At 44.5% G+C, this 14,836-nt stretch overlaps 1 protein-coding gene across 1 annotated transcript in view; it reads left to right on the forward strand.

Moving 5' to 3' along the window:
• LOC137414179 (gamma-2-syntrophin-like) overlaps window positions 1-14,836 on the forward strand; it is a 492,304-nt gene that overhangs the window by 287,914 nt on the left and 189,554 nt on the right. The window contains exon 4 of the mRNA XM_078786810.1: window positions 5,131-5,257. Coding sequence (XP_078642936.1) covers window positions 5,192-5,257 — 66 coding nt within the window. The 5' untranslated portion in view covers window positions 5,131-5,191. The remainder of the gene's footprint in view (window positions 1-5,130; window positions 5,258-14,836) is intronic.

The following is a 14,836-nucleotide window of genomic DNA, read 5'->3' on the forward strand; positions in this document are numbered from 1 at the left end:
ATGAAAATAATCTTTCTTTTTTCAGAAAACAAATGCTTTGAGAACTGGGAAGAAGCACGTTAGTTATTTATATCATGGCCTAGTGTATTAGTGAATATACACCAAATCTACAGTATAAACGAAATCGATCACTTTGATCGATCACTACCTAAAATTAGAATCAGGTGCACCAGCTCAGGTGCAAATGATTAGAACATCGTTATAGAGGATATTGGAGGAACCTGTCTTATTTAATCCTCAGACATTTAGTTTGGTTTGCTCTTTGTTGTTGAAGTGTGCGGCGTCACCATGCCTATATCAAAAGAGCTCTCTGAGGCCTTCAGAAAGAAGGTTGTAGATGCCAACGAGTCTGGGAAGGGATTTAAAAAGATCTCCAAACAATTTGAAATCAATCATTTGACTGTCCGGAAGATCATCTACAAGTGGAGAAGATTCCAAACAACTGCCAACTTGTTCAGGCCAGGCCGCCCCAGCAACTTCAGCCCGAGAGCAGACAGCAAGATGCTGAAAGAAGTGTCTAAGAACCCCAGAATGTCATCACGGGACCTACAGGTAGCTCTTGCCACTGTTGATGTCAAAGTGCACGTGTCTACCATTAGAAAGAGGCTGCACAAATTTGATCTACATGGGAGGTGTGCCAGGAGGAAACCTTTGCTGTCCAGAAAGACCATCAGGGCAAGACTAAGGTTTGCCAATGAACACCCAGGCAAAGACCAGCACTTCTGAAACAATGTGCTCTGGACAGATGAGTCAAAGGTAGAGCTATTTGGCCACAGTACCAGAAGACATGTTTGGCGAAAACCAAAGACAGCATTTGTCCACAAGAACCTGATACCAACTGTAAAGCATGGTGGTGGAAATATTATGGTTTGGGGCAGCTTTGCTGCATCAGGGCCTGGGCAGCTCACCATCATAGAATCCACTATGAATTCTTCATTGTACCAGAGGGTGCTTGAGGATAATGTGAGGCCACAGTCGGAAAGTTGAAGCTCAACCGAAAGTGGACCTTGCAACATGACAATGACCCTAAACATACCAGTAAATCCACCAAGGAATGGCTGAAAAGAAAGAAATGGAGGGTTCTGGAATGGCCAAGTCAAAGCCCGGATCTGAATCCCATCGAGATGTTGTGGGGGGATTTGAAACGAGCTGTGCATGTAAGAAACCCCTCAAACATCGCACAGCTGAAAGAATTCTGCATGGAGGAGTGGGAAAAAATTTCTCCCAGTCGATGTCAGAGACTGGTAGACAGTTATCAGAAACGCCAACTTGAGGTTGTTTCTGCCAAAGGGGGCAATACCACCTATTAGAGCCAAGGGTGTACTTACTTTTTCCACATGCGAAATTTGCATTTATGTTTATTTAAATTACTAGGGCATGCCCGTACTATATATATATCTAAAATTATATCCCCCCCCTCTATTTACATGAAATGGTTTGGTCCATTCGCAAAGCCAAAGCGAACGGCTTGCGAGTACGGTGACAATCCCCCCCCCCCCTCTATTTACATGAAATGGTTTGGTCCATTCGCAAAGCCAAAGCGAACGGCTTGCGAGTACGGTGACAATCCCCCCCCTCTATTTACATGAAATGGTTTGGTCCAAAGCGAACGGCTTGCGGAGTTTGGTAAATAAATCGCCATAGCTCGGTAACTACTTGTCCGATTAATATGAAACCTTGAAAAGGCACATCCTCGGGTCCCCAGCAATATACCTGGCAAGTTTCAAGTATATCGGACCCGTGGTTGTCGAGAAACAGCGGTCACAGACAAACAAACAAACACACAGACACACAGACACACAGAGATTACTGGAATTATAGATAGATACAATGGACTACAAAATGTAAATGTTTCATGATATTTGTTATATTATATCACCTTTATCTATCAATATTATTGAAATGAAGATCAAATAGCTGTATCTTGAAATATGTTGAAAAAATCAAAACTTTACATGGGGTGTACTAACTTTTTCACGTGACTGTAGTTGGTGGATGATAAAGATCCCATGGTGCCTTTCACGAAAAGTTTCAAGTTATCACTGCACCCTGGCCAAATTAAATATTCCTCCCTTGACTGACTGCTGGGAAGACAACGGCAAACCACCAAGTGTAACCCTTGTCAAGAGACTGCTTCAGCAGCACCGAAGCTCTGTAATTCATGATACTACATTTTTCATTGAGCACAAATCTAAAGCGATCCAAATATTTCAGCTCAATGTACTCACCAGGACAAGATTAACTTTCTTTGAGATTGAATAATAACACCCATTCCTTTCACGCCATGAGGCGCATAGGAGCTGCCGAGGCAGTTTCATTAGCTAAGGAGTACAATCCTGGAAAGGTCTCCATTCCGACGCAGGATACTCGAATGGCTTATTACCCCAATAAACTGGTACTCATTTTGCTGATCTTGCAAGGATGACAGACAGGCTGAGACAACCCACCTGATGTTATTTAACGGCACGACAGGGGCTCAAACTCAAGACCCTAAGATCTTAAGCCAGCCACCTTAACTGTTAAGCCAACACCAGGCTTTCAGATTGATAAGTACCATTTATAATTTACTTCTGGTATTGATTTTGTTGATACTATAATTAATACATGTGTTATTATTAGATAGATTCACTGTAGTTTTTTAACCTTAAAAATTTTTTTTTTTTTAAATATATCTGCTCTATTATTCCTTTAGATGACGATTGTCTACAACTTTTCCGTTTTATTTTTATAAGTCCATTGCCAAAACATAACATTCTTTAGCATTAGCACATTGTTTTATCTTATTTCTCATGATTGTTTTTTTTGCTTTTGGAAATAGTCTTTGCATCGGCTTTTATTATCCGAATAAATTCCTCTGCAACATGCGGACGGACCTATGTCAAGATCCTTATTATTTTTTTTTTTTGTTGTATACAAGATCGAGGCTCGTGAAAGAGCGAACATTAATCACACAGAAAGACAAACCGACACATAAAACAAATAACATCGGGAGCGGTAGACAAGATGGGGAGAGAGGGGGAAGGACACAAACACAACATTTGAGAGCAGGGACCAAGAGACATGGAGACATCGAGAGATCTGTGGGAGGGAGAGGGCTTTGGGGGGGGGGGCATGGGAAGGGAGGGTGGGAGAGGTATAAAACATATGGACACTGCCAGGACTTCCAGGAAAGAAGTTGGAATTTCAAACAAGGTGGATCTGGGGTGAATTAGTGGGGGTAGAAAAGATCAAGGTTTTGGATGGGGGAAGATAAGAGATGGTGGCGAACAGCTGTTTTAAAGACCTGGAGGGAGGAGTGGGATTGAAGGGAGTGTGGGAGTTTGTTCCAGAGGCGGGAGAAAAGAGGGATGAAAGAGTGAAGGTGAGCAGAGAGCCGAGATTTCGGCAGTTTAACCATCAGAGGGTTGCTGGCAGATCTTGTGCGACCAGCTGTAGGAATATTTGGGGGACAGAGCACAGAGAGAGCTTGGGGAGCAAGGCCGGAGAGGAGGTAGAAGACAGAAAGACCACCAACCTGCCTGTGGTGAGTGAGTGAAAGGCCCTCAGAGATAGCTTCATCGCGGGAGATTCAATCTTATTTAATCCTTGTCAAGATCCTCATGTCAAGGACGGACCTTTAACAGTTTTTAATTTGCCCGGTTCATGCCCCTGATGCTACCAACACCAAGTATGATGTCCAGGTGTATGCTCTTAAAGCATATTCCAGCGGTTTCGAGATAAAGCATATCGAGGAGAAAGTAATCTTTAAGCCTGGTACTATACACCCTCCAGTAATTAACATTTCATTCTGGGTTTTTCCTTTTCCTAATGTCGCCTCGTTAATTATTCAAACACTTTTTAAGAATTATATATTTTTTGGTGACTTGTGATATCCCTTCCCCCTCCCCCCCCCTCCCCCCCTCCCCCCCCACTCCCCCCCCCCCCCTCACCTTCCTTGACACCCTGAAGGAAGTAAATTTTACTATAGGGAATTTAGTATGGTGAGGCATGGTCTGATCCTTTCAATGACCTGATTTAACTAACATGTTACGATGTCATGCATGGTCTGATCCAAAGTAAAATAAGCCTGGGCCCCAGTAGTGACGTGAGGTGAGGTGAGCGTAGCGAGTTAATCCACGCTCATATATGCTAGTATATATACATGCAAGTGGCCTGATTGCATCTGATGAGGTTAAACGTTCAATGCTGAATGATACCTCATTTAAGAGCTCTTGGATCTAGGCAGTGCATGCCGACATTTAACATTATTCTTATTCATGTAATTTTGAGCTATATTCATTTTTGTTGCCCACGTGGTGTATATTCTCAGAGTTGTTGATTTGCACATATACAGGAAGTAAAAAAAAAACTATTCAGTCAATCTGTCCATATCAATCCCAAAACACCTTGAACACCCAAAAGACCCCAAACAACCAAAAGACTACAAAGACCCAAAAATACCATGAAGACTCAAAAGATATGGACACCCCAAAAGACCCTTAAAGACCCCAAATGACCCCGAAGACCCTTAAAGACTCTGGAGACCCTAAAATATCTGAAAGACCCAGAAGACCAAAAATATCATGAAGACCTAAAAGACCTCAAAGCCACAAACAAACCTGTAGACCCAAAAGACGCTGAAGACCAAAATGACCCCGAAGATCCTTGAAAACCACATAGATACAAAAGACACTGAAGACCCTTAAGGGCCCCGAAGATCCAAAAGACCCAAAAGACACCAAAGACCCAAAATTCATAAGTGGTTTTAAATTCACAACTCATATTCATAAGTGGTTTTAAATTCACAACTCATATTCATAAGTGGTTTTAAATTCACAACCTGCTAGGTTTAAATGAGTCTTGAAAAGAAGAGTACAAGTGCTCATGTGAGTCAAATAATTAGTGGCAGTGCTGCTCACCATTTACAAGTAATTGCTTAAAAAATGTAATAAATGTATTTTTGAGCCAGTTCTTTGTTTCCACTGTATTTCTGTTCCTGATTGGTGGTTAGTGGGGATTGCCTGTTGCTGGTTGCCTACCTAGCTGGGTATCAACATTCTCTCAAACATTTTAACAGTGAATATAATTTTCTTGTTGCAAGGGAAGTTACCATCGTCATATCTATGTGACTTGTGTGTGCTCTTGCTGCAGAAGTATCTGTCCGTGCGTCCCGGTGGAACCGGCGTGCAGGCTTTTTTGATCACAGCCACCGATGAAATGCCTTTCCACGTGCCGCTGCACCAGCCGTAGTCAGCATCTCCAGGCCATGGACAATGCAGTAAGTCAGAATGTCATGCATTTTTAAACAAAGTCAAAAAGTTTTGTTTAAATTGTATGAAAATTGACGCATGCCTATTGTCTGTAGAAAACAAATACTGGAAGGTCGCAATATTTTTAATGCAGCGATATTAAATCTGGCATTGAGTAAATGACGAGTTTAATAACATTGCGAATGAACAAAAACACAATTTTAAATGAAAATCTCAGTTTTACTTTTATTATACAAACCTCACAACATTCTTAGCCTGACGATGTTCCAAGGTCTTGTCTTGGAATAAATTATTTATTCAGCGGTTTGGTTTTGCATTTGTGGTAATTTTCTGCATAAATGATCTTTGGGGTTCCTTTCTTTGGGATAATTGCGTAAAGCAGTTATTCCTGAGACTTAAAACGATAACTGAATGTTCTTGCTCTGCTCCAAGCTCTCTTCATCATTTATTTGCTTTCATCACACAGCCCCTTAAAGTTTCTTGCCTTAGCATTACTAAAAGGAGATTTGGGGTATTAAATTAAAACTTTTATAACTTATCTATTTAGCTGAGCACAATTTGTTCAATGAATTGCATTTTTTCCCCTCTGGTACAACATTCATTTTATTTGTGAAGCTGGGGGGGGGAAGAAATGATGGAGTAATAGTGAATTGGGACTTCTGTAAGAGGATAAATTATCGATAGATACCAACATTCAATGCCTCACATGACATTATGGCTTGTTGCCCTGCGCTCGCAAAGCGAAAAGCGGGGTTAAGCATTTGGTTACGTACGTGTGCCGTACGTGTGCCGTGTCTGCATTTTTAAAATTCATTGTATCGGCAACCGTTGGTCTGATTGACATGAAATTTTACCATAGGAGCGCCTCCGCCTGTAGAAATGTTTTATTCCTAATTATGACGTCATAGGTCACGTGTACGGACGCCATCTTGGAAAACGTTACACCTCTATATCTCCCAAACCACTCAATGGAAAAATGGAAACATGGCTCATTGTCAAGTACTCACCATGGGGAATAAGATATGTTGATGATGATGTCATCGGTGCCTTAATTATGACGTCATAATTCGACAAGTACAACGCTTGATCTGATCAGTATGAAAAAAAAAATTCCTCTCCAAATGTTTGTCCGATTGGCACGAAATTTTCAGAATATCAGCGGCTCCTCCTGTGGAATTTTTAAAATGATTATTATGACGGCATAGGTCACGTGGTACAGGCGCCATCTTGGAAAAAATTCACACCTCTATATCTCTGAAACCTCTCCATGGAAAAAATTGAGACCTGGCTCATTGTCAACTACTCCCCATGGGGAATAAAATATGTTGATGATGTAATCGGTGCCTTCGTTATGACGTCATAATTCGACAAATACAACACTTATCCATCCGATCTTTTTTTTTTCTTTTTTTTCCAGAAACTGTTGGTCTGATGGACACGAGATTTTCACCATAGGAGCGCCTCCTCCTTTAGAATATTTTAATGATAATCATGATGTCATAGGTCATATGTTACAGGCGCCATCTTGGAAAAACCGAAAAACGTTGCACCTCTATATCTCCAAAACCGCTCTATGGAAAACAAGAGGAAAAATGACCACAGTGTGGTCACCAGCTGCGACGTGTAGAATCATGAAGATATCCGTTGCAATATGCACTACCAAATTCGACCAGTCATTAAATTATACGCATGCACTGGCGTCTTTTGTCTTTCAGTTCTGGTCTTGTCCTTTGTTTTGCGACGACGACTTCATCAACTGATTACATATATGGACGTGAATGTTATTTCTGTTCTGTTTTGGTCTGAGGTAAATGTCAATGCAACCGTATTTCACCGGTTAAGTGTGACCATATTCGAAGTCTCACACTGTGGTCGCTTCTTTGGTATTTCTCAATCCGCTGTATGTCTATTTGTATTGTGTACCTGCATACGCTGGGATTCTGCTTGTGGACTAAGCATCCCCAAGGCTCGGCCCCTGTGCAAATTGTTTTCATGTATATATATATATATATATATATATATATATATATATATATATATATATATATATATGTGTGTGTGTGTGTGTTAATTACACCTAATTTGTGTCAAGTTCTGTGAAACGAGATTGATATGAAACATTCATGTTGTCTTTGTTGCTAAATTTATTCTGGTTTCTTCAAACAAATCGCGATTTTAGTCAGCGATGTTCTTACCTCATACCAACGCTCGTCCGAGTGTATGCGCATGCGCTATTCAATAATTACACATAATTTGTGTCAAGGTCTCTGAAACGAGATTGATATGAAAACTTTCATGTTGTCTTTGTTGCTAAATTTATTCTGGTTTCTTCAAACAAATCGCGATTTTAGTCAGCGATGTTCTTAGCTGATACCAACGCACGTCCGAGTGTATGCACTGTTCAAAAAGGCACCCCAACAACAAGAACAACAACGCGGTCCTCTCAGAGAGCTGCTCGTCACAGCTACAAATTGAAACGTGGCTCATTGTAAATAACTCCATATGGGGAATAGGTGTTGTTAACAATGACGTCATTGGTGCCATAATTATGATGTCATAATTTCACAGGGACAACGCTTAGTCTGATCAGTTTGAAATTTATTGAGCATGATCTATGCAACAATTATATTAGAGAATATAAATTTATGATGTCATCGCTCACGTGGTCTGGCAGCTATATTGGATCCAAAAAAAAAGAAACATTCAAAAACAGAAGAGTTGGCTCACACCTAGTTGTCTGCGCACAGTAAGTATTCTATGAATACCATCTAGTTTTAATTAAAATCAGGTTCACATTTGCAGTTGGATCTGTGGCTTGGCAGGTTTGGGCCGTTATTATTTCAAATGCTTGTTAAAGTTAGTGTTTTGTAACTGTTACGTATCACCTCCCCAAACCCCGAGTACGGTGCACCTCAGAGTCTGGAGCGGGAATGCGGCAGAAAGATTTGTATTTTTGAGTGTTCTAATAAACCATGGTAAAACAACACCAATGCACTTGTAGAACAAAACAAGTAATTGTATTAATAACTCTCACATACACAATAATAACACTATGAAATAAAGTACAATGAAAATATCACTTGCATCAAATGAACAATACATATTGTTACGTGGTCCCCTCGGTGAATACCTGGTCTCAGTGACCCCCGGACCGTGAGAGGAACTTCGCCAGAAATCTGTATTATATATGCGCTTTCGCCACGCAAGCCATATGAATTTCACCCAAGAGACACCTGCCGTTCAAGGATATATTTCAAGGGTAATGATACCAAACAATTTCAATGACCCAACCATCAACAATATTTCAATGACACAACCACGGAGATTTTCCCCGAGCAATCAACAATACATAATCCTCACCAATTCCCAATTCACAATCAATTCCCTATGATTAAGATGGCCATCTTATACATGTGTGTCCCGGGGAGTACTCACGAAACCCTTTTGGTCTCGGTCCCGCACAATGTCTCTGGGCCCCTCTTGACCAAGAGGATTGTCACCGTCACCGCACTCGGGCGGTTGAACGAACCCCGGGCGGACGTGCTCCCACGTGCCGTCTCGTACCGGGGACAGCTGTTGCAGCGCACCTCCTTGCCAAGCAACGGGGCAAAACCAAAACGCGGTTTGCAATGCGAGCGAGGCTCAACGTGCGACCCGTACGCGTCCTTGTAGACGGGGCGAAACCCAAACGCGATTTGCAACGCCTGCGAGGCTCCAAAGTGCGACCCGTACGCGTCCTTGTAGACGGGCAAAACCGAGCGCGGTTTGTAACGCGTGCGAGGCTCCAAAGTGCGACCCGTACGTTCCGTGCACGAACTCACGGGGACTTCACGTGTCCAAAGGTAATTACGCGGCCAGGTAACTCCTCTCGCCAAACGGGTTTCGGAACGCCCCTGTTTTCCGCGCAGCGCAAGGTCGATTCCACCTTCTCGTCGTCGCGGGGCGAGGAAGAAGAATCCCCGTCCTTTTCTCTCCTCGTGTCTTTTCTTCTTCCGTTTCCGGCCACTTCCGTTTCCGGCCACTGGTTCCGAAGGGCTCCTGACCCTCCAACCACAACAACTACACCACAACTTAATATACTACACACGGATAAGCAAAGACCTGAATGGTAATTCACATACATTCACATAAATATGTAACACTCCCCCCCTTCAAGAAAGAAAGTTTGAACCCAGCGAAAACTTTCTTTGCCGGCCAATTTGGAGAAACAAACCAGATAACTCAACCCCCCCCACATTATCCGTTCCCCCCCGGGCACAGTTATCACTTAAAAAAATAAAGCAACCACAATTTCACCCCAACCCCTCCAGATTACTCCCTCTGGACTAAGTACCAACAACGACCTTGTCCCTGCCAAATCAAACTCCATCTCAGGACCCTCTGACTTTGCCCGTCCGTATCTTGGGAATGAAGGTTAAGGGGTTGATCAAAGATCCCAAGTTACACAACTCGATAGCACTTTTTCCGGGAGGCCAAACCGAGTATTCACTACATGGATGCCTTTAGGAACGCGGAGTTCACGGTTAGTCCGTGCAGGAAAGTTCTCTACATGGGCGCCTTGAGGAACGTGGAGTTCACGGTTAGTCCGTGCATGAAAGTTCCCTGCCTGGACGCCTTTAGGAACGGCGTTCACGGTTAATTCGTGTAGGAATCTTGGCTCGGCGGCTCCGCCGCCTTCAGTGCTTCAACTTTTCAGAACTTCCCTACTAATTATGGTGGGACCACTGGTCCCTGTAGTCCCATGAATAGCGGTCTCCTTCTCGGCCACCACCAAAACTACCGCCCAGTTGTCCTCTCCTGTAGACCTCTCGACGCCTACGAAATGCCTTCCCTACTGTTATGGTCCGACCCTCCAAATCCTTGCCATTCCAATTATTCTCTGCCTCTCTGGCGTCTTTTGTGCTGGCAAACGTGACAAAGCCGAACCCTCTTGACTGTTGCGTTTCCCAGTCTCTTACCAACCGCACTTCCACCAGCGGCCCATATCTGTTGAAGACAGAGGTCAGAACTTCTTCCTCTGTTTTGAAGTTCAGTCCCCCTACAAATAACTTGGCACTTTTGTCGCCATCCCGAGCTGGTGTGGCGTTGTTTTCCCTGCTGGGCTCTTTACCAACCCTCAGGTTACCATAAACTTGACCCCCGGCCAAATCATTCCCAATAACCACAGATACGCCCTCTACAGGAAGCGTGGCTTGTAAACCGACGGTGACCGGTCCTGACACCAAATCGGACTCCAAATGGATGACATGAAGGGGAGCACTAACACCGCCCCCGATCCCCTGTAAACGAACACTATCCCCCGTTGCCGTCTCCTCGGACCATGGCAAAATGCCTTCAAGCATTAAAGATTGATGTGCCCCTGTGTCCCTCAATATCCTAACCGGTTTCCGGTTAGTCGAGGCTCCATCCCGTGACACAAACCCCTCTGAAATAAAGGGTTGGTAACCCTTTTGATGGCGATTTCTCACAATGGCCATTGCGTTTGGAGTCGTAGTAGTCGGACTCCGCTCTGGGTCTTCGCTTTTCCTGCGGTAACAACTGGACATCAAGTGTCCAGGTTTCTTGCAAAAAGCGCAAGTAGGCCCGGAGGAAAAACTCGTGGTCTGCCTCGGGCCCCCCGAACTATAAGTTTGTCTTGGGCCCTCATCCCTCCGATTTCGGACCGGTGGGGTATCATAGTTGTCCCCATAATCCTCTCGAGGCCGCCGCCATATATGGTCGTTCTCTGCACACGCTGTTCCCCACCTCCCCTGCGGAGATCTAGGCGAGGAGTTAGGTTCCTGGACCCCTATTCGGTGGGTTAAGGCATAATCATCTGCCATGGTGGCTGCGTCCCACAACTTTGGCACCTTCTTTTCCTGCAGGTACACTTTGATGTCCTCGTGGACACACTGCTGGAATTCCTCCACCAGGATCAAGTCCCGCAATTTCTCGAAGTCTTTCCCGACTCCTTTTGACTCACACCACCGATCAAACATGTTTACTTTCACTCTGGCAAACTCCACATGGGTCTCACTCTCCCTCTTCCTGGCATTCCTGAATTTTTGCCTGTAAGCTTCCGGAACCAACTCATAGGCCTTGAGGATGTGCTTCTTCAGTACCTCATAATCTGCACATTGGTCCATTGGTAGCGCCGCATAAATTTCCTGAGCTTTCCCCACCAGCACACTTTGCACGAGTATGGTCCATGTCTCCTCCGGCCAGTTTAATTGTCGAGCCACTTTCTCAAAGTGTGGAAAAAATTTCGCGACTTCTTTTTCACTGAACGGTGGAACCAGCCTCACATGTCTGCCCACATCCCAGGTTTTCTGGTTAGGTGTCGACCCCGTCAGCAAGGGTGGTGCCTCTCCCCGTTCTCTCATTAACTCCAGCTCCTTGAATTTGAATTCTTGCTGAAGCTCCATGTCACGTTCCTTTAATTCCCTTTCCGCTTTTCTCTCCTCTGCTTTTCTCCCTTCTAACCTTTCCTGGAGTTCTCGTTCCACTCTCCTTTCCTCTGCTTGTTTCTCTTCTCTCCTCGCTTCTGCTTTCCTTTCTTCTTCTGCTAACCTTTCCTGGAGTTCTCGTTCCACTCTCCTTTCCTCTGCTTGTTTCTCTTCTCTCCTCGCTTCTGCTTTCCTTTCTTCTTCTTTTAACCTTTCCTGGAGTTCTCGTTCCACTCTCCTTTCCTCTGCTTGCTTCTCTTCTCTCCTCTCTTCTGCTTTCCTTTCTTCTTCTGCTCTTTCCTTTTCTGCTTTCCTTTCTTCTTCTGCTCTTTCCTTTTCTGCTTTCCTTTCTTCTTCTGCTCTTTCCTTTTCTGCTTTCCTTTCTTCTTCTTTAATCCGTTCCTGGCTCCGTAACTGCAACTCCAGTTTCCGGAGCTCAACGTCTTCTGGTTCTTCGGGTAGCCACTCCCAGGCTAACTCGTCCCATTTTCCTAATCCCACCATAGATTGTATCACCGTGGCCTGCAACTCTGCCTTCCTCAAATTAGTTCGGACCTCCAAGTTAAAATGTTTGGCCAATTTCAAGAGGTCCGACTTTAGCAACGCTCGGAACTGTGCCTCACTCGGTGTTACCCCAAAGTTCTGTGCCACAAACGCCATGGTGCCTATCGTTAACACCTGTTAACCTTCACCCAAGACTTTACCCCAATTTCTCAAAAAAAAATTTACCAATTAATAATTAATTAATAAATTTTAATTAATAAAAAATATTATTATTTTATTATTTTATACAATTTTAGATCCCGGACGTAGACCCAATTGCGAAACCGCAAATCGTAATTTGGACGAGCCCCCAATTCTGTTACGTGGTCCCCTCGGTGAATACCTGGTCTCAGTGACCCCCGGACCGTGAGAGGAACTTCGCCAGAAAGCTGTATTATATATGCGCTTTAGCCACGCAAGCCATATGAATTTCACCCAAGAGACACCTGCCGTTCAAGGATATATTTCAAGGGTAATGATACCAAACAATTTCAATGACCCAACCATCAACAATATTTCAATGACACAACCACGGAGATTTTCCCCGAGCAATCAACAATACATAATCCTCACCAATTCCCAATTCACAATCAATTCCCTATGATTAAGATGGCCATCTTATACATGTGTGTCCCGGGGAGTACTCACGAAACCCTTTTGGTCTCGGTCCCGCACAATGTCTCTGGGCCCCTCTTGACCAAGAGGATTGTCACCGTCACCGCACTCGGGCGGTTGAACGAACCCCGGGCGGACGTGCTCCCACGTGCCGTCTCGTACCGGGGACAGCTGTTGCAGCGCACCTCCTTGCCAAGCAACGGGGCAAAACCAAAACGCGGTTTGCAATGCGAGCGAGGCTCAACGTGCGACCCGTACGCGTCCTTGTAGACGGGGCGAAACCCAAACGCGATTTGCAACGCCTGCGAGGCTCCAAAGTGCGACCCGTACGCGTCCTTGTAGACGGGCAAAACCGAGCGCGGTTTGTAACGCGTGCGAGGCTCCAAAGTGCGACCCGTACGTTCCGTGCACGAACTCACGGGGACTTCACGTGTCCAAAGGTAATTACGCGGCCAGGTAACTCCTCTCGCCAAACGGGTTTCGGAACGCCCCTGTTTTCCGCGCAGCGCAAGGTCGATTCCACCTTCTCGTCGTCGCGGGGCGAGGAAGAAGAATCCCCATTCCCCGTCCTTTTCTCTCCTCGTGTCTTTTCTTCTTCCGTTTCCGGCCACTTCCGTTTCCGGCCACTGGTTCCGAAGGGCTCCTGACCCTCCAACCACAACAACTACACCACAACTTAATATACTACACACGGATAAGCAAAGACCTGAATGGTAATTCACATACATTCACATAAATATGTAACAATATGATGGTACCATCATTCCCCAATGCTCTCAAAGCAACAAACTCACGATACACCAAACGTGAGTGGAATCTAACGTTCCCCAAAGTCCGTGCACTAATTCACACGCTGGGTGAAGTTCCAGGTCGTGCAGGACGGCAAAACAACAGGCAGGTATTGGCGTGGTGGAGGATGAGGAGTTACGAGGTGAGAGGTCGACATGGAGATTTGAGCCGATATGGAAACCAACGGCAATCCACACGGTGAGGCCGATATGGGAATCCCAATGACAAAACAATATGTACCAAGCTGACAGCCTCTTTGAGGACAAAATGGCATATCGGCCTGTAATGGAGGTGCTGGCTCCCTCCAACAATAACTCACACTTGGTGATAAAACCTGAGACGCAGGTTTAATTGCACTCACAATATATGACGATGTCGCGGGCAATCCCTTTCACAGGAAGCCTCAACTCATTAGTGACCAATATCAAAAAGGTCTGCTCGCAGTCCTCGATGCGACATTACGGCTGTCTCTCTCTCACGCCCGTCTCGATCTCCTCCTCTCGATCCCCATCTCACTCCTCTTTTCCGGTTCCTCTGCCGCATCTTCCTTTTTTCTTCACAAACATTTTTTTCACCTTTTACTAAAGTCATCTTCATGTCACACAAAAATCTTAACAACAATATTACCTGAAACTAAAAATCCTACAAGTATATAATAACAACAAAGGTGGAAGTGACGAATCTGTAACATAACTGCAAAGTGATTTTGAAATTAATCACATATAATTGCTGCTCATTTTACCCACACAAGTCATGATATCTAGAAGCAAAAAGAATAGAGGGGTACGTGGATACTGGCAGGACTGGTAGGTTGCCGAGGTGTGGATGGGTAATTGTACACATGTGCAGTGATCGTGACGTCATTGAGAGGGTATCAGCAAAAATTGAATGAACTGTGGCTGTTTGTTCATTCCTCGCCTTGCAACCTATCCCGCTCCCTCCGCGTCAATATAAATATATATATAAATAAAACACCCTGGTGATATCCTTGTGGCTGTCCCACATTTTTCTTCCCGACTCTTCAACCACCTTCCTCCTCTCCCTTTCCTCTAAACACCCATCCTTCTCCACCCCTCCAGTGAAATTAAGTCGATAAACTGATAGACTAAATCCACACGGTGTTGATGAAGTACAGACCAAATGCCCTCTCCCAGAGTCCCTTGCATTTCCTTGTTTAAGATGCCTCATCAAGGTCTTTGTGAAAGATGTGTAAGG

The sequence above is a fragment of the Myxine glutinosa genome, chromosome 11, assembly GCF_964187855.1.
Source record: "Myxine glutinosa chromosome 11, kmMyxGlut1.1, whole genome shotgun sequence".
Taxonomy (NCBI): Eukaryota; Metazoa; Chordata; class Myxini; order Myxiniformes; family Myxinidae; genus Myxine; species Myxine glutinosa.